Source organism: Danio aesculapii, chromosome 8 (genome assembly GCF_903798145.1).
Source record: "Danio aesculapii chromosome 8, fDanAes4.1, whole genome shotgun sequence".
Classification (NCBI taxonomy): domain Eukaryota; kingdom Metazoa; phylum Chordata; class Actinopteri; order Cypriniformes; family Danionidae; genus Danio; species Danio aesculapii.
The window spans coordinates 16,573,094-16,593,049 of NC_079442.1; the positions used below are offsets into that span (position 1 = coordinate 16,573,094).

General features: G+C 36.4%; 1 protein-coding gene across 1 annotated transcript in view; it reads right to left on the reverse strand.

Annotated features, from left to right (window-relative positions):
* Window positions 1–6,521: 6,521 nt before the first annotated feature.
* The window catches only part of si:ch73-138n13.1 (uncharacterized), an 87,246-nt gene continuing 73,811 nt past the window's right edge, over window positions 6,522–19,956 (reverse strand). Inside the window, exons 11-16 of the mRNA XM_056464307.1 lie at window positions 14,369–14,484; window positions 12,578–12,731; window positions 12,088–12,253; window positions 10,410–10,549; window positions 6,707–6,846; window positions 6,522–6,603 (exon numbers count right to left, since the gene is read on the reverse strand). Of these exons, the coding sequence (XP_056320282.1) occupies window positions 6,522–6,603; window positions 6,707–6,846; window positions 10,410–10,549; window positions 12,088–12,253; window positions 12,578–12,731; window positions 14,369–14,484 (798 nt within the window). The remainder of the gene's footprint in view (window positions 6,604–6,706; window positions 6,847–10,409; window positions 10,550–12,087; window positions 12,254–12,577; window positions 12,732–14,368; window positions 14,485–19,956) is intronic.

Below are 19,956 nucleotides of genomic sequence, written 5' to 3' on the forward strand. Positions count from 1 at the left end.
CTCTTCAACATCAGTTCAAGATGTGCTTTCATGAGAGCTCTACGACATTGCGCTGCTGGTGTATAAAGCCCACTTTATACTTCAGCATCTAGTGATGACTGTACCGCACTAGCCTTGCTGTGCTCCTATGGCTCTCTGCCCCTAGTCTCATAATGCAGTTTCATAAAATACAGCTGAACCACTGACAACACTTGGACTGTTTTGACAATGTTATTGGTCCCTTTCTGGGCTTTGATTGTTACATATTTGATGCATATGCAGTGTCAGACATCTCTTGGATTTTTATCACAAATATCTTAATTTGTTTTCCAAAGATGAGTTTGGACCAACAATAGGGTGAGTAAATATCCACAGTAGTACCATCCCTTTAATTTACTGCATAAGTGTAATGGAACAAAAGACTGCGGTGCAGTCAAAATGGCAGTGCAAAATACTTACCGTACAAACAGTGGGTACGCTAAGTATTTAGACTCCCTAAAGCAGCTTGGTAAAAACTTAAGAACATATTTTCCACATTAATATACACACTGCACCCCCATACTGACAGAATTGTTGACATTTTTGCAGATTTGTTAAAAAAGAATAACTAAAATATCACATGGTCCTTAAGTATTCAGACCCTTTGCTGTGACACTCATATATTTACCTCAGGTGCTGTCCATTTATTATACTGATTGGACTTGATTTGGAAAGCCACACACCGGTCTATATAAGACCTCACAATGCATGTCAGAGCAAATGAGAACCATGAGGTCAAAGGAACTGCCTGAGGAGCTCAGAGACATAATTGTGGCAAGGCACAGATCTGGCAAAGGTCAAAAAAAAATTATGATGCACTTAAGGTTCCTCGGAGCACAGTGGCCTCCATAAATGGAAGACGTTTGGTTGTCTGACCAAAAATTGAGCTATCAGGGAAGAAGAGAGGTAAAGAACCCAAAGATCACTGTGGCTGAGCTCCAGAGATGCAGTCGGGAGATGGGAGGAAGTTGTAGAAAGTCAACCATCACTGCAGCCTTCCAACCAGTCGGGGCAGCGTGGCCCGACACATAAAAGCATGCATGGAGTTTGCTAAAAAACACCTGAAGGCTCCAAGATGGTGAAAAAAATAAGATTCTTTCATCAAATGAGACCAGGATATACCTTTTTGGCCTTTATTCTAAGCAGCATGTGTGGAGAAAACCAGGTACTGCTCCTCACCTGTCCAATGCAGTCCCAACAGTGAAGCATGGTGGTGGCAGCATCATGCTGTAGGGGGGTTTTCAGCTGCAGGGATTGGACGACTGGTTGCAATTGAGGGAAAGATGAATGCTGCCAAGTACAGGGATATCCTGGACAAAAAAAAAACTTCTTTAAAGTGCTCAGGACCTCAAACTGGGCCGAAAGTTTAACTTATAACAAGAAAATGACCCTTGTGGCTTCACAACAAGTCTGTGATTGTTCTTGAATGGCCCAACCAGAGCCCTGACTTAAACCAAATTGAACATCTCTGGAGGAATCTAAAGATGGTTGTCCACCAACGTTTAGCATTCATTCTGACAGAATCTGCAAGGAGGAATGGCAGAGGATCCCCAAATCCAGGTGTGGAAAACATCTTTTCTAAAAAGACTCATTGGTGTATTAGATCAAGATTGCTTCCACTAAATACTGAGCAAAGGGTCTGAACACTTACTAAGATACATACCAAGATTGCATTTAATTAAATGGTTAGCCAATTGCATTTGATAGATTTCAATAGATGACACTTTCAATAAATCATTTGCCATGTTTTTGTACAATTTTTCAATGGATGTCAATGTCAATTTTATTTTTATAGCACTATTAAACACAACCAAAGGTTGACCAATATTGTGCGTGGTTTCTTTTGTTACCAGAAAGCGTCAAAAGTGTGTGATGTTTTCGAACTGAATCATTTTGGGAAGGTTCAGCTGATTCTGTCATAGTTTCTCCCATCATTGTCAATATTGCATACTGCATCTTTAACCATTCCAAGACTGAAAAACTGCAATTAAAGCTGCTGTCTGCAGATCAGCTTCTTTATAAACCAGCTCATCCCACTGTCTTTATCGCCCAAGACTGCATGCTATCTGTACAAGCATTAATATAAACAATATTATTAAGAAGAAAAGCAAGCAATTTATAGTCAATTTTATTATGAATGTACAGTATTGGACATTACAACGGTGCAATAAACATCTTTACAGTCAAATTTAAAATAAAAAGAACAAATTACCCTTAGACTATAACAACTGTAGGCAGACAAAGAAACTGATATTAGAAAAAAAAAGCTAACGAACATTACTCACATACCGTCAGCAAACCAGAATCACAACATTGACATCAAGTGTGAAGACTCATGCGTTACAAAAGTGACAGCTGGTCAGAACCGCTGTTCAGGTGAAAAGTGCTTGTTAGGTGGGAGTGGCACAACGGCCCGGCATTAAAAAAATAAAGTGTGCAATGTAATGTGAACGATGTTTACAGTACTTTGACATTTCCCTTAAACAAACTAGTAAACACAAAGACACACGTAACCAAGATTGAGGGACAAAACTGAATGATTTTCCCTTTGTATTCGTTCATTATTACATCGTCAGGGATGATTCATATGCTGATTGTGCAATTCTCCTTTTTGGCCCGTTGTTAAAGCAAGTATTGGGATACAAGTGGAATAGGGAATGACTGATTGTACATGCGCAATTTTCCAAACACATTATAGTTTCAACTGAAAATGGGATGGAATCGACAAAACAAATGATATTTTCCGTCATCACACAAACCATTTCATGTCCAAACATCCCAAATCTGAATCAAAATGTACACGCTATTAGACGAACAATCAAATAAATCATTCATTCATTAACCGACCCATCCAAACATGTTTGGACACACACCTCTGAAGCGTTTTTTTGATCATCATTAAACATTTACAATTTTCTTCTTTCAAGCCGACCGTATTACAAATATAACGATTCGATTACACTTTCAAACATTTGTCGTAACAAAATACACTTTCTATACATACAAGCTCAGCGTTGATTTGTGGACTATTTAAAAATCTTCTATGGGAACGCAAGTGCAACTGATGCCTATAACCCATCTGAATGAAAACAAACAAACCAAAGAAAGCTACTAATATGAACACAATTGGGTAAAAACAACCAACGTCATACTACGGTTACATGAAGCACTTCGGGTTGCTTGTTGGTGAGCGTGGTCCCATGTTTCCACAATAAAGGATGATCTCTCGCTCTCTAGGAGGTTAAAGTGTCTCTATGCAAAAATAATTTTCTCTGGTGTGAAGAAGAGCTTAAGAGAAAGAGGACGACACATACATGGACACGCGCTTCACACTTCGCCACGAACGTCCACTCAGAAAGGCACCATGCACATGTACACGACTGGAGAAGAAGGCCAGAAAAATGAACAACGAAACGGAAAGATGTCGTAGTCATCAGCAGCAGAATTTCTGTCAACTCCAGGTCAAAGGTTAAGGCTTCTGTCATGAGTTATAGCTACAGATACTGCAGTTATAAGGCATCCTGAGAGGATGGAGAGAAAAGTACATAGCTTGGGTTAGAAATGTGCTGAAAGTGCGATACATTCAATTGATGTGCATTGTACTTATTTCCACTTTACAGCACAATACCGTACAGTATGGTTTGGTACGGGTAAGGGTGTACTGTCATTTTGATTTGAATAGTGAGGGGGTAACAAAATGGGGGACAATGTTTCAAATTTGAATCCATATTCATTCATTCATTCATTCATTCATTCCTTCATTTTCCTTCGGCTTAGTCCCTTATTTATCAGGGGTTGTCACAGCGGAATGAACCACCAATCATTCTAGCATATGTTTTACGCAGCAGATGCCCTTCCAGCCGCAACCCAGTACTGGGAAATGCCTATACACTCTCAGATTCACACATGCTCTCATACACTACAGCCAATTTAGTTTAGTCAATTCACCTATAGTGCATGTCTTTGGACTGTGGGGGGGAAACCGGAGCACCTAGAGAAACCCACGCCAACACAGGTAGAACATGTAAACTTTGACTAGCAGCTTTTTTCTAATGTATACTATTTATTCTATTCTTTGTAAATAATAATAATAATTATGAAACATATTACTGACCGATATATCTGTTTATTTACAATGAAACCTCCAGATTCCTGGAATTTTTTTTGTGTGGTTGTGGTTCGGGGAGGGGGGGGGGGGGGGGAGGGGGGGGAGGTGTCACATCCCAATGTTGACAGCAACTGCATCAGATGCAGCACATTATGGCTCCAGGTTAAACTTTCTGACACCTTTACGGCACTCACGTTTAAACAATGCCTATTGTGTGCACTGTTGTGTGCAAGGTTTATTTATTTATAACCACCTCAGATGATATTGCGGGACGCAAGCCACTGGCATTGTTATTTTGGGGGTGACGGGCTGAAAAGTTTGGGAAGCCCTGCCTTAACTTATCCCTCATTAATGATCTCATTAATTAGCATTAATAATAATAATATTAATAATTCCTCACATTTATACATTGATCTGGACACTCAAAGCGCTTTACACATTGGGGGGAATCTCCTCATCCACCACCAGTGTGCAGCATCCACCTGGATGACGCGACAGCAGCCATATTGCGCCAGACATCACACCACACACCAGTTGATTGGTGTAAAGGAGACGAAAGAAGTGATGAAGCCAATTATCATATGGGGATAGTTAGGAGGCCATGATGGACAGATGCCAGTGGGCAAATTTGGCCAGGAGACCGGGGTTAAACCCCTACTCTTTTTCAAAGGACATCCTGGGATTCCTGGGATCCTGGGAAGTCGGGACCATGGTTTAACGTCTCATCTGAAAGATGGCGCTCACTGAGTAGCATGGAGTCCCCATCAATATACTGGGGCGGTAGGACCCACACAGACCCCTGCTGGCCTCACTAACACCACTTCCGGCAACGACCTAGCTTTCCCATGTGATCTCCCATCCAGATACTAACAAGGCTCAGCCCTGCTTAGCTTCAGTGGGCGACTATGTTAGAGTTACAGAGAGCTTGCTGCCAGTGTCATGAGAAATGCAGACCACCCCCAAGACAACTGGGTCCACCTAGGACCCTGGGTGATCCTGTTGGTTCATTGAAGTTGTAATAGGTATAGTTTGTAGCGCCCGATTCAAAAATACACAGTTGAAGTGAGAATTATTAGCCCCCCTTTTTTTTCTTTTTCAAATATTTCCCAAATGATGTTTAACAAAGGAGGGAAATTTTCACAGTGTGTCTGATAATAGTTTTTCTTCTGGAGAAAGTCTTATTTGTTTTATTTCAACTAGAATAAAAGCAGTTTTTAATTTTTTAAAACCCATTTTAAGGTCAAAATTATTAGCCCCCTTTAAGCTATATTTTTTCCGATAGTCTACAGAACAAACCATCATTATACAATAACTTGCTTAATTACCCTAACCTGCCTAGTTAACCTAATTAACCTAGTTAAGCCTTTAAATGTCACTTTAAGCTGTATAGAAGTATCTTGAAAAATAGTCAAATATTATTTACTGTCATCATGACAAATATAAAATAAATCAGTTATTAGAAATGAGTTATTAAAACTATTATGTTTAGAAATATGTTGAAAAAAAAATCTCTCCATTAAACAGAAATTGGGTAAAAAAATAAACAGGGGGGCTAATAATTCTGACTTTAACTGTATATATAAACGCAGTGAAATCTCGTTTAAATGTATGTAATTTAAAAGAGCGTTATAATGACATAAAACTATTTTAAATGATGTATTTTGTATACTGATGTACAACTAAAACCATGTGTTGTGGAATGGAGAATTTCTCTTTCATGCTTTTATTTTAGAAAGTGCTACCAGTTCTTATGTAAATATATAATGCTACATATAAATACATAAAAACATCCAAAAGACATTATTAAATGTTTACAAGCGCTTCAATTATTTAAACTTTGCGTGTCTTTAACTTACCTATAATAATGTGACTAATATGATGAGTCTTGTTAAAATCTCAAGACTGAGAATAGACTATAAAAGCACTTTTGATCAGGCATTCAACGCAGATGATCCATTGGGGTCCCAAGTGGACTCGATTGCAGGGGGACTCGATTTCTCACCAAACCAGCTTAACAAACTTAAAAGCTGTAATTATCATTCTGCACTATTTATTTTCATTTATATTATATTTAAACTTATTATACTTTAATTATATTTAAACTATTACATTTATCCCTAGCTTGTAAAAATAGAAATAAATAAAAATAAAACAACATCTTCAGAAGTATAAACTTAAAAAGTATGTCAGGCACAGTGGTATTGTTTTATTTTCATTTGTTAATATGCTGGCAAATGTTTAACATTAAATATAAATGATACAAGGTAAGACTAATGGTATCAAAACAGGTGAAAAAATGTTGTGATGCCCATCATCTATATAATATCAGTGTTATGACAAGTTTAATTCTAATGCAATAATGCACACTGACATGTGAGCCCCTTTACCTGCTTGTTCAGGCTGTACTGTCGGGTTCATACTGACTCAGGCGTTTTTTAGTCTTTAGTTCTTTCAGCCACTGAGGAGAAGACTCTTCTCTGAGATGGAACAAAGAGAGAGAGGGGGGGGGGGGGTAAAAAATCTGATTAAACAATTATAATAATAAAATAAAAATCACAGAATTGTAGCCAGAGCTCTCACCCGTTCTCCTTGCCACCAGCAGGGGGCAGCACACGGGGAGCAGCTCGAGGCAAGAATGGAGATTTGGGTGAGCGTGAGAGCTGAGAAGATGAAGGGCCGTCTGTCTGATTGTCTGAATCTCCTCTTTTCTTTAGCTGAGCCTGAAATGAACAAATGAGTGTTAAAGAAGCAGCCAAATCATCAGTGTCCTTTAAACAAGGTTTCAGTTCTAGGATACAAGGCCAAAAAACAACAACTATTGAGAATCATGTTTTGTTAGATTGTCACCAGCACAAAATGGTACAAAAAGAATAGACAGGAAAAACATTTTCTCATGGAAAAGTTAGCAACTTTTGTTAGCGAAGTTTATGAGATGGTGAACTGACAAACAAACAAATAAAAAAATGTACACAATTTTCTGCATGTCTTCTGACCTATTCACATGTATTTTTTGTGCAGGGTTTCTGAAGATTTCACGAAGTTAAATTTAAGACTTAAGACATTTTTAAGACCATTATGAAGGAAATTTTAGACTTATACAGGGCTAAACGCTGAGGATTTGTTTTCGAATATTCCAGTTAGAAAAGATTTTTACTTGCCCTATCAAAAATGATTAAAATGTAATAAATTGAATAATAAAATAATCATAATTTAGATTTTGTTTTTCAATAATAATTTTTATTTATTTTTTATTAATTTTCAAATATATCCATTCACAAACCTTAGAGCCCTTACCAAGAATAGAACACAACAAAGCTGTCATTTACGTCACTCTACTATAATAATACAATTAAGAAAAAACAAATTTAAAGGAAAATTAAGACCTGTTAAAGAAGATTTAAGACCTACAACACAACATTTCAGTAGATTTAAGACTTTTAAGGGCTAAAATGTAGCTTTTGAGACTTAAGACATCTTAGGACTTTTTAAGACCCTGCGGATACCCTGTTTGTGGTTTGAAATTTAATATAGTAAATGTCAGAAGACCTTGTATATCATTTGTAATATTCTAATATGTACACTTCCTGGACTGAAACCACTTAAGTTTAATTGATTATTCACATGTAACGAATGGAGGAAGATCAAACAGACGCATTTCATTATTACATACACTTTTTAAACAGCCCCCAGAAAACCACCCCACCGGGAGGTCACATACCCAAGCGATCTTGATAGGTGAGCTTCAAACACTATCTTTGCCATGATGACAGTAAATAATATTTTACTATATATTTTTCAAGACACTAGTATACAGCTTCAAAGACTTTCACACTCACACATGAAAAGAACTGGACCTTTCTTTTAATAGCCAATTCTATATTCTAGAATGTCGGTAATGTTGTTGCGTGTGAGTATGTTCATGTTCTTATTCACAGGTAGACAGCCATGTCTGTGCTAAATAGTGTTCACTGATAAGTTACTGGAAGTATGTCAATCTTCTTGGTGTTAAAACCCTTAGAAGTATTGCTTAATAACTTAGACTTAAATACCATCACATAAGTGTTTGATATGTATGCACAGCTAATGTGCTTTAGAGAACAACTGTATGCATTGTATTTTGGTACTTGTAACACACGTTGAGATTATAAAATCTTTAGCATGTCTCTATGAAAACATCTCTCTCTCTCTCTCTCTCTCTCTCTCTCTCTCTCTCTCTCTCTCTCGTATAGTTCAAGTCAGAATTATTAGCCCCCCCGTTTATTTTTTTCCCAATTTCTGTTTTTTTGTTCAACACATTTCTAAACATAATAGTTTTAACTCATTTCTAATAATCATTGCCATGATGACAGTAAATAATATTTGACTAGATATTTATCAAGACACTTCTATACAGCTTAAAGTGACATTTAAAGGTTTAACTAGGTTAATTAGGTTAACTAGGCAGGTTAGGGTAATTAGGCAAGTTATTGTATAACAATGGTTTGTTCTGTAGACTATCGGAAAAAAAATTAGCTTAAAGGGGCTAATAATTTTGACATTAAAGAATTAAAAACTGCTTTTATTCTAGTTGAAATAAAACAAATAAGACTTTCTTCAGAAGAAAAAAATATTATCAGACATACTGTGAAAATTTCCTTGCTCTGTTAAAAATCATTTGGGAAATATTTAAAAAAAGAAAAAATTCAAAGGGGGCTAATAATAATGACTTCAACTGTATGCATGCTTGTAAATAGATATGTTGTCTACACCTTTTTGTTACTATTATTAAACGTTTGAGCACACATAGATTGTACTAATTTAAGGTTGTACTAATCTGTTAATGTAGTAAGATAAATTATTCTTCCAGACCAGGAAATTAATTGATCTTTGAATTAATAGACACATAAATTGTAGGCTCTAACAGAACAGCAGTTCAATTTAATGTAATTTGAGTTCGGCTATTAACAATAAAATCAACCCAAATATTCATGATTAAATAATAACTTGTTCATTCGTTCATTCATTTTCTTTTCGGCTTAGTCCCTTTATAAATTTGTGATCGCCACAGCGGAATGAACTGCCAACTTATCCAGCACGTTTTACGCAGTGGATGCCCTTCCAGCTGCAACCCATCTCTGGGAAACATCCATACACACTCATACACTACAGAAAATTTAGCCTACACAATTCACCTGTACCACATGTCTTTGGGCTTGTGGGGGAAACCGGAGCACCCGGAGGAAACCCACGCAAACGCAGGGAGATCATACAAACTCCACACAGAAATGCCAACTGACCCAACCAAGGCTTGAACCAGCGACCTTCTTGCTGTGAAGCGACAGCACTACCTACTGAGCCACTGCGTCGCCGATAATAACTTGTTATTATTAATTATTAATATTAATAATTTTATGAGCTTAATTTGCTACACATATGAACAATTATGCTATAAACAAATCAAATTCTCAGCTACAAAAGCCTTGTACTCCATTAAGATTCACTCCTACAAATTTGATCATAAAACTATATGCAAACATTATATTTCTACAAATAAATTATCAATAGATATAGTGCGAGCATATGTTGTGTTTTTGTTTCCTTCATATATTATTATGCTGTGATCGATGCAAAAATAAAAACATAAATAAATAAATCAATAAAATTTGTGAAATATTGTGGAAAAAAGGGTGGCATGGTGGCTAAGTGGTTAGCTGGGCTGAACCAGGAGGCCTTTCTGTGTAAAGTTTGCATGTTTTCCTAATGAATAATGCTCCAAATACATGCAATCAAGGATAATTGGGTAATGCACTGGGAGTGCTTGTGTGTGTTTCCCAGCACTGAGGGTTGCACTCTATTTTGTTCTATGTTGTACTATCTTGTTTTTCTTTGTTGTTAATAGTTCTGTTATAGATATGATGGCATGATTGAGATCATTGTCTTGTCATGGCTTAATTTTGGCTAAACTTTAGCTGTCAGATGGTCACTGAGTTAACACACACCTGAAGGCTCCAGACCAATGAACTGCTAAAATCTCTGTTGATGGTCACTTTATTAGGTATTTTATTAGAAGTGTCTGGCTTATTTTTGTTGGCGCTATATGCTGTTGTTCATATGTTGAGTGTTTTTCTTGCAAATATCAGATTTTCAAAGTCCTTATATGGAAAAATGTGAATTTCACAGGGTATCCTAACTTGACTGTATGAAATATCCAGTAAACTACTAATGTATGATCTTCTATTTCATATGTCATGCTTTGCAGGATTAAAAAAAGCAACTGAAAGAAGAGTACCCACAGTACCCTCACCTTCAAAGCAGACGGGTCCATGCCAGGGAAAAGAGCCACTCTCTGAGGCTGAGACATGGAGGAAGTGCGGGTCTCGATTCCCTTGGCCTGCTCCTCAGAATCAGACTCTTCCGCCTCCTTAAAAGAGTCAGCTTTCTCCTCTACAGAAAAACAGAGACTGAAGTGAGTGCTGAAGACTAGAATTAGTTGACTTCCCAGCAATACACAGACAATAGGCTATATCGCCACGTTTAGGATCTGGTTTGTTTAAAATCAATGGTCCTCAATGTCTGAATGTGTTATGTCTTAAAGTGGATCTCATGCCATGTGCCATGTCTTTAAAGGTCCTGTAAAGTGCTTTGAAATGTGCATTTTTTGATTCGATGTTTGATGTAATCTTAAGTGAATCATAAAGAGAGGTTGAGATGATAGGATGCCGATCACTTTTTCACAGCCAATAGTGTTTTGTTTTAATCGCAGCTCTGACAGAGAGAATGGTTGAGCGCAATTGCATCAAATGAAAACCGAATGAGAAATGCATTGATGGGGGAGCAGAGAGCATTTGATTGGTCAAGATTATATGAGAATCTAAATCATTTGCATACCTGTCAACATTCGGATCATAAAATCCGGGAGATTTTATCCAGGGGTGCGCATGAAGTAGAGAGAGAGAGAGAGGAGAGGGAGAGAGAGAGAGGGTGGGGGGGGATCGGGGCGAAAGGTGCGCGCGAAGTCCTGGGGGGGGGATTTGGTTGGGGTGGGGTGGTGGTGAACCCTGCACGCGAACTGAAGAGTGGGGTGAAGGTGCGCACGAACTGGGAAGCAATTATGAAGATGGTTGGGCGTTGGGTTCGGTGTGCATGGGGACTGAACCTAAAAGCATGCTGCACACACACCCTGATAACCATCCCATGACTTTTAAAAACGGACTATCACTAAGCTTGCAGATGAGTTGTGTGTGGGTCTATGAATGATTGCATGATTTCATATAGCCATGTGCAAATATAGCAGCAGATTTTTAATACATAAATTGAAATTATTAAAAAATAGCCTAGTTGTTTTATATATCCGGCTTCAATGAGGAAAATATGTATTAACAAAATCCTTTTATAACATTATTAAGTGGGAAAAAAATAATAGCCTATAGCAGGCTAGCCTGTGTGTGGCAGCATTGCGGAATTAAAAAAAAAAAAAAAGTTTTTATTCGTTTTTGTTTTCTGGTGATTTTAGTTTTTGTTATTCAAAATAAAAAATGAAAATCAAATCATTTTTGAATTTTGTTTTTCCGTTTTTCATCATGAAAACGAAAAACGAGCCGTTTTTTTATTTTTCGTTTTAAAGTTCAAAAACGAAAATCAAAAAACGCTTTAAATTTCAATTTTCGTTTTTTAATTTTAAAATAAATTTTAAAATAAAATTGGTGGAAGTCGCTCACTCTCTGTTGTAAAAAACGGTCGCCTGTCGCTTTGCCGCTGCGAGTCGCTTGTAGTGTGAATGAGTCGCAAGTCTACCTAATGAACTATATTTTCTAATTAAATACTATTATCAATGCTGTAGGAACACATATAAAATTGAAAATAGTCACATCATCATTTCACCACAAGTTTATCGGGGGCTTAAAAACCCTTGCCGTGCAATTAGCACATAAAGACAAGAATATGCACATGTCTCACTGCAAAGAAAAAGTCGAAGTAAGTACCTGTCGAGTCCCTGAAGCGCCATTCATCGTCTCTGGGTCCCTCTGGTACTTGTGTTAGGAGTGCACTGTGACGGGCGGCTCGAGATGGCGGAGCTCTGCGAGTGCTCTTCTGGTTCAGTTTGACCCTGCCACGCAGCACACTAGTGTCTAACAGTGCTGTTGATGTCTACAGAGAAGCACAGACAAACAAATCTCATGTATAGCTTCTTTTGTATTAAACAATTATTGAAATTTAATTATCTATCGAATGGAAATTTCACCAACAGTTTGACTAGGTTTTACTTCTTCTAAAGATCTTCTGAAGAACCAAATGTCTCATGTGTTTTGATTAAGGTTTATAAATGAAAAAGAATAAATGAAATCTGTTGTGTCTTGGATCAAGCACCATGACTGACATGGATTTACTGTATGATGTCTTTATGAACTTTTTTGTTTGCATGATGAGTGAATGAAACACCCACTATTAATCATTACATGAGTAAGAACTGACCTCTGGGAACAGAAGCTCTGTCTGCTTTCGAGGCGATGTGGTTGAGCCATCTGGAGTGTCGATGAGAAGGGGTTGGTCAGCTGTGTGTGGTGGAGTGGGCTTTCGTGGAGATGGAGTGAGGTTCCCTTCTGATGAAGGTGTAGCTGGAGTGAGGCTGAAGTAGACGAAAAAGAACATAATTACATTGTGTTAGTGTTTAATATGTGCAGTAAACGAAGAAAAAAAAGTTTCACAAATGGTGGATCATGTTGCAAGAAGCAACTGTGACTGTATTTATACACTACTTATATTCATTATGTTATTCAGGACGTGCTGTAAAAAGTCAATTCAACACTATTTTAACTATTCTTCACTATTTTTGGCTCTAAACACCAACACAATCAATTGAACAAGGTTTTAACACAATGAAACAAACTGCAGACTGTCAGCTTTAATTTGAGGTCATTTACATCCAAATCAGGTGAACGGTGTAGGAATTACAACAGTTTGCATATGTGCCTCCCACTTGTTAAGGGTCCAAAAGTAATTGGACAGAATAATATTCATAAATCAAACTTTCACTGTTTAATACTTGGTTGCAAATCCTTTGCAGTCAATTACAGCCTGATGTCTGGAGCGCATAGACATTACCAGACGCTGGGTTTCAACCATGGTGGTGCTCTGCCAGGCCTCTACAGCAATTGTCTTCAATTCTTGCTTGTTCTTGGGACATTTTCCCTTCAGTTTTGTCTTCAGCAAGTGAAATGCAAGCTCAATCGGATTCAGATCAGGCGATTGACTTGACCATTGCATAACATTCCACTTCTTTCCCTCCAAAAACTCTTTGGTTGCTTTTGCAGTATGCTTTGGGTTAGCATACTGTGAAGGACCGTCCAATGAGTTCTGTAGCATTTCGCCAAATATGAGCAGAAAATATTATCAGTAAATATTATTTGGGGGGGCATATATAAATGGGGGAAATGTTGTATGAATGCTTTAATGTGTTATTAACTTTCTGTTAAAATGTGTGAAGGTCATGTGACCATCAGGAAGAACGTAGCATCTCGTTCCTCAAAGAATGAGTACAGTGTTCTAGCGTTCTCCAGAGTTCGTTCTTCTGAGGTAACTTGTCAAGACTGGTCTCCACGAGAACGTGACTCCATTCTCTGTGTTCTTGCAATTGAGAAACAGACTGAAATAGTATTTGTAACATATAACACAACTCAGCTTTTCTGTAAAATCTTAGACTTAGCAATCAATATATTTTTGCCTTTATCAATAATCTGTTGGATGCAATGTCACAACATGGAAGAAAAGCTTCTATGCAACTTTAGTTACATCTGAACTTTAACAGCAGATGATTTGTACACCATGTACATTGATTTGCTGCCCTACATGGGTGTCGTTCGTATAATGAGATTTAAACCATGCATAATTGTGCAGTGCAGTTCCTAATAAAGTTACCAGTTCCTGGACGACTACATCACTTTTGCAACACACTGTCCACCAATCTCAAGATACAGCCCATGAGACCCGATGATCCCCATATATTAGCCCTGATTTCATCTGAATCCCGTTTGCATTGGTCACTACTGTAACCAAAGCTCTCGTTCAGCCCCAGTAATGAAGATAAACGTGTCTGTGTGTCAGTCCAGCAGATCATTAGAGCTCTGCTACAGATGGTCCACTCGATAGATGCAATTGACCGTGGTGTTGAGTTACAAAAAGTGGCCTTGACAATTTAGTTTGAGATCAAAAACGGCTCTTTTACGAGTTTGTGTTTGGTGTGAGGGTATATGTGTGTTTTTTCACCTGTCATCTGTGTGTAGTCCTGTCTCCCAGGTGCCGTATTGACTGTCAGTCTCCTGCACCAGATTGTCTGTGTCTTTATTTTCCTCCTTTCCTCCAACGCTCTGTTTTATAAGCTCCTGCAGGGAAAGGAAGAAAAGAGGATTTTAAACTAAAAAAGCTAACAAATTGATCTGATTCTACAAAAGGGGAAATAAGGACAAATAATGATGTAAATAATTTTCAGTTTCTTGCATAAACAGGTATTAATTTTGTTTTTTCCATATGCATTTATGACTTTTATAACGCCACGGACGACTGTTTCAAGTAAAATACTTTTATACCTCTTTATAACTTTAAATATTTTATCTTAAAGGGGAATATATGGGGAATATACACCACCGGACAAAAGTTTGAGGTCAGTACGATTTTTAAATGTTTTAAATTAAGCTTCTCCTGCTCACCAAGGCTGCATTTATTTAATCAAAAATAAAGTACAAATTCTAAAATTGTGAAATGTTATTGCACTATAAAATAATTATTCAAAAAAAGTTTATAATTTAATTTAATTATTTATTCCAGTGATTTTAAAGACGAATTCTCAGCTTCATTACTCCAATCTTCAGAGTCACATGATCCTTCTGGAGTAATACTGACTCAAAGTAATAAATAAATATTTAACAAATGAGTATTTAACAATTTAACATTTTTTTTACATTTAAAAAAAGCCGCCTTGATCAACAGAATAATTTTATTTAAATTATTAAATAAAATGAATAATTAAAAAAAACTTTTGAAACCCCAAACTTTTGACCGGTAGTGTAAGTATATATAAAATAAGTATTCAGAGAGATTTGTGATCAAATCTTGGCATGAACAATTACAGTTTAAAAGTGGCTAAATATATTATAATTTATTTATTATTGTTCAATTTTCACATGTCGTATCTCAGTAACCATTTCCCATTTTTACACACTTAAAAATGTGATTTATTTCTGTGACCCTGTACTACAGTCATCAGTGTCACATAAAAATGTAGAAAACTGATTTATTGCTCAGGAAAAAAATAAGGGACCTTTGAAAATTTGAAAGTTTCTCTGTATTCTTTAATTTTGTGCATTGAATTATTTGTATTTCAATATTATTTTATTCTATAAAGTCTGGTAAAATTCCTCAAACATTATAGTTTTTGTCATCTTTTAGTTCTGTTTTGTTTAGTTTTTTTTTGTTTTTTTCCTCCAGAAAAACAAATACTTTAATTTCTAGTGATTAAAAATCTGGATTATTCCACCAAATAATTACAGGCATTGTGTAGTCTAAAAATTAATATAAACATATATGAAACTGTTACGATCTTAGTTGATCTAGGGATGTGACTGCAACAAAAATAATTATATATAAATAATTGGTGATGGGTGATATGCAGCGGCTGAAAAAAAGAACTCTCATCTCCACGACCAAAATGGCTAATGACTTTAAAAACCAAGGTCAAATCAAGAAAAAGTTATATAACAAATAAATAATAAAAAAAACACATAAAATAACAAAATAACAAATAAAATAGAACAAACTTCTAAGAAAAACTCATCAAAATCTGAAAAGAAAAAGAAACAAAAATACATCAACATAAACAAACTCGCTTTACTGGCATAAATAGGTGAAAAATAGTAAATCAAAACAAAATGGCACTTACCTTCTAAGTTAACCATAAAAATAAATAAATAAATAAATAAATAAATAAATAAAGATAAATCAGTCAAACCCACATCTCTTTGGGTGAATTGTTGGATGCTATCAGGAAGATCATTAACAGTAGAAGTTTGTTTATATATATTAATAGACCTGGAAGCTAGTAATATTGAGCTTTTCTGAATGAACATGATGCTTCAGATTGTGAAAAACCATGAATGAAAAAAAGTTAAATCACCTTGCAGTACTGCAAACAACCAGCAGGTGAAGCTAAATCTCTGAACAACTCAGTCATAAAACCCTCACACTCTCCCTATGGAGATGTGACATCACAGCAGCAGAGCTGGACATCAGCCAATCACTGAGTGAGGAGACTCAATCTGCCCACCAGAGCCATAAAAGTAATACATCACAGAACACAACAGCATTAACAATCCTGTAACAAATTACAGTGGGCAGCATAAGTGAGTACGTCCCCTTTTTGAAAATGAATACATGTCTCCATTTCTCAGTGAATATGGACAACATATTTTGGTATATTTAAACAAATCAGTTCTATTAAACAGTTAACATCTTTAGGAATAGCACGATAATAGATGTACATTCAAAACTACAAACTACACAATTTGAACTAAATTATATACAGTGGAAGTCAGAATTATTAGCCCCCCTGAATATTATACTCCCCAATTTCTGTTTAACAGAGATTTTTTCAACCCATTTCTAAACATAATTGTTTTAATAACTTATCTTTGCCATAATGACTGTACATAATATTTTACTAGATATTTTTCAAGATAGTAGTATTCAACTTAATGTGACATTTAAAGGCTTAACGGGGTAATTTGGCAAGTTAGGGTAACTAAGCAAGTCACTGTGTGATGATAGTTTGTTCTTTGAACAATCGGAAGCAAATATTGCTTAAAGGGGCTAATAATACTGAACTTAAAATGATTGTTTTTTTTAATTATAAAAACTGCTTTTATTCTAGCCAAAATAAAACAAGACTTTCTCCAGAAGAAAAATATTATAGAAAATACTGTGGAAAATTTCTTGCGCTGTTAAACAAAATTTGGGAACTATTTGAAAAAATAAAAAATAAAAATAAAAATAAATAAATTAATAAAAAAATAAATAAAATAAAATAAAAAAATAAATAAATCACAGGAGGCCGAATAATTTTGACTGCAACTGTATATATTTTTGGTTCTGTTGATTTTTCCTCTATTAAAATCGCATGTATTATTTTTCCCCTAACACATTCATTTAGTACTAATCTTTGCACCTTAATATTAAGACCTTAAAATAATTTAGATAGATAAGTTCCTATTTTTGGCTTTGGTACTGACTAATCAAATGTGTATAGACACATATTATTGAATAGCATCCTGTACAAAATAAGGCTGCACGATATTGGAAAAATCTAGTATTGCGAATTGTTTTTTTTATTGTGTGATATATATTGGGATATGAATACAATTTCACCAGTTGAATTAATCTCTATTTGGAAAGAATTCATAATGTTAGATCAATTGGCATGATTCTGCAGTTGGAGTGCATCTCCATAAAATCAAATAAGCAATCTATAATTTTCTCAGACACATTTTTGTTGTGGTGTGTGCTATTTGCAGTGCATTTCTGTATTTGCATGTGTTGTGAGTATTTTCATGCACGTGCTTAGTCAATGATTGATGAGTTAATGTTTACTATTTGCATCTCTATAAAATCTAATAAACAATCTATACGCTTTTTGGGCTCCGCCAAACACATTTTCGTTGTGGTGTGTGCTATTTGCAGTGCATTACTGTATTTGCATGTGTTGTAAGTATTTTATGCATAATCTATAAATATTATCAAGAAAAAGATACAACAAAAATAAAATGTTTTATCATTTCCCGAGTCTAACCGTATTCAAGTACAGTAATTGAATGATAAAAATAAAAATAATTAAATTAAATGATAAATTAAAAGTCTTAAAATTTATTATACCGGAATGCTTTTAAAATGATTATACAATTCCAGGCATTAAAAACATATGCAAATGATACATTTTGATACAAACTCAACATTGCATATATCTTGCGATATGACTATTGCGAATTATCACATTGTGATATCGATGCTGAATTGATGTATTGTTCAACAATATATCGTTTCAGCGTCGATATTGCAATGTGCAAATCTGCAAGTCATATCGCAGAATCTTAAGAGGTTTCAATTTAATTTAAACCATTTGGACACAAGATATTTTAACATTTTCTGCTTCAACAATTAGATTTGAATAATTGGGTTTATATATTTATACAATGAAGACCCTGTTAATTAACATTTGATTATTAAATGTCTATATCTCAATACTGTTAGACTCCACTGAAAGCCACTGTTTTGATTATTTAATTTTTCAGAATCAGAATCAGAATCAGAATCAGAAAGAGCTTTATTGCCAGGTATGTTCACACATACGAGGAATTTGTTTTCGTGACAAAGCTTCTACAGTGCAACAGGATTACAGAGACAGGACAAAAAACAGATAATAAATATATTTAAAAAAATAGAAGTAAGTAGTGAGTGCAAATATACAGATAGACAAGTGTATGTACATGTTTATTACTATATACAACGTTATATGTGCAGCTGTTATGTGCAAATTGGCATGTAAAGTGTGTTGTTAAATAAGTGTATATGTGTATAAAACTGTATGGCAAGTAGTGATGTTGGCTCCACAATTATTATCATCAAGTGTTCATGAGATGGATTGCCTGAGGGAAGAAACTGTTTCTGTGTCGGGCTGTTCTGGTGCGCAGTGCTCTGTAGCGTCGACCAGAAGGTAAAAGTTCAAAGAGGCAGTGTGCTGGGTGTGAGGGGTCCAGAGTGATTTTGGCAGCCCTTCTGCTCGCTCTTGATAAGTACAGTTCTTGGGGAGTAGGAAGCGTTGTACCAATGATTCGCTCAGCAGTCCGTACTATTCGATGTAGTCTTTGGAGGTCGTATTTAGTAGCTGAGCTAAACCAGACAGTTATTGATGTGCAGATGACTGATTCAATGATGGAGGTGTAGAACTGTTTCAGCAGCTCCTTTGGGAGGTTAAACTTCCTCAGCTGACGAAGAAAGTACAGCCTCTGTTGAGCTTTTTTGACAATGGAGTCAATGTGAGTGTCCCACTTCAGGTCCTGAGAGATGGTGGTGCCCAGGAACCTGAATGACTTCACTGCTGCCACAATGCTGTCCATGATGCTCAGTGGGGGGAGAGCAGGGGGGTTTCTCCTGAAGTCCACTATCATCTCCACTGTTTGAGCGTGTTGAGCTCCAGGTTGTTGTGGCTACACCAGACAGCCAACTCCTTAACCTCCTGTCTGTAAGCAGACTCGTCACCGTCCTGAATGAGGCCGATAAGTGTGGTGTCGTCTGCAAACTTCAGGAGCTTCACAGTGGAGTCTTTTGAAGTGCAGTCATTCGTGTACAGCGAGAAGAGCAGTGGGGAGAGGACACACCCCTGGGGGGCGCCAGTGCTGATTGTACGGATACTAGATGAGAATTTTCCCAGCTTCACCAGCTGCTGCCTGTCCGTTAGGAAGCTGTTGATCCACTGACAGACAGAGGTGGGCACAGAGAGCTGAGTTAATTCGGGCAGGAGAAGTTTTGGGATGATAGTGTTAAACGCCGAGCTGAAGTCAACAAACAAGATCCTCACATAGGTCCCTGGTCTGTCTAGGTGTTGCAGAGCATAATGCAGTCCCATATTTACTGCATCATCCACAGACTTGTTTGCTCTGTAGGCAAACTGAAGAGAGTCCAGTGAGGGTTCAGTGATGTCCTTCAGGTGGGCCAGCACCAGTTTTTCAAAAGACTTCATGACCACAGATGTTAGCGCCACCGGTCTGTAGTCATTTAGTCCTGTAAGTTTGGGTTTCTTTGGGATGGGG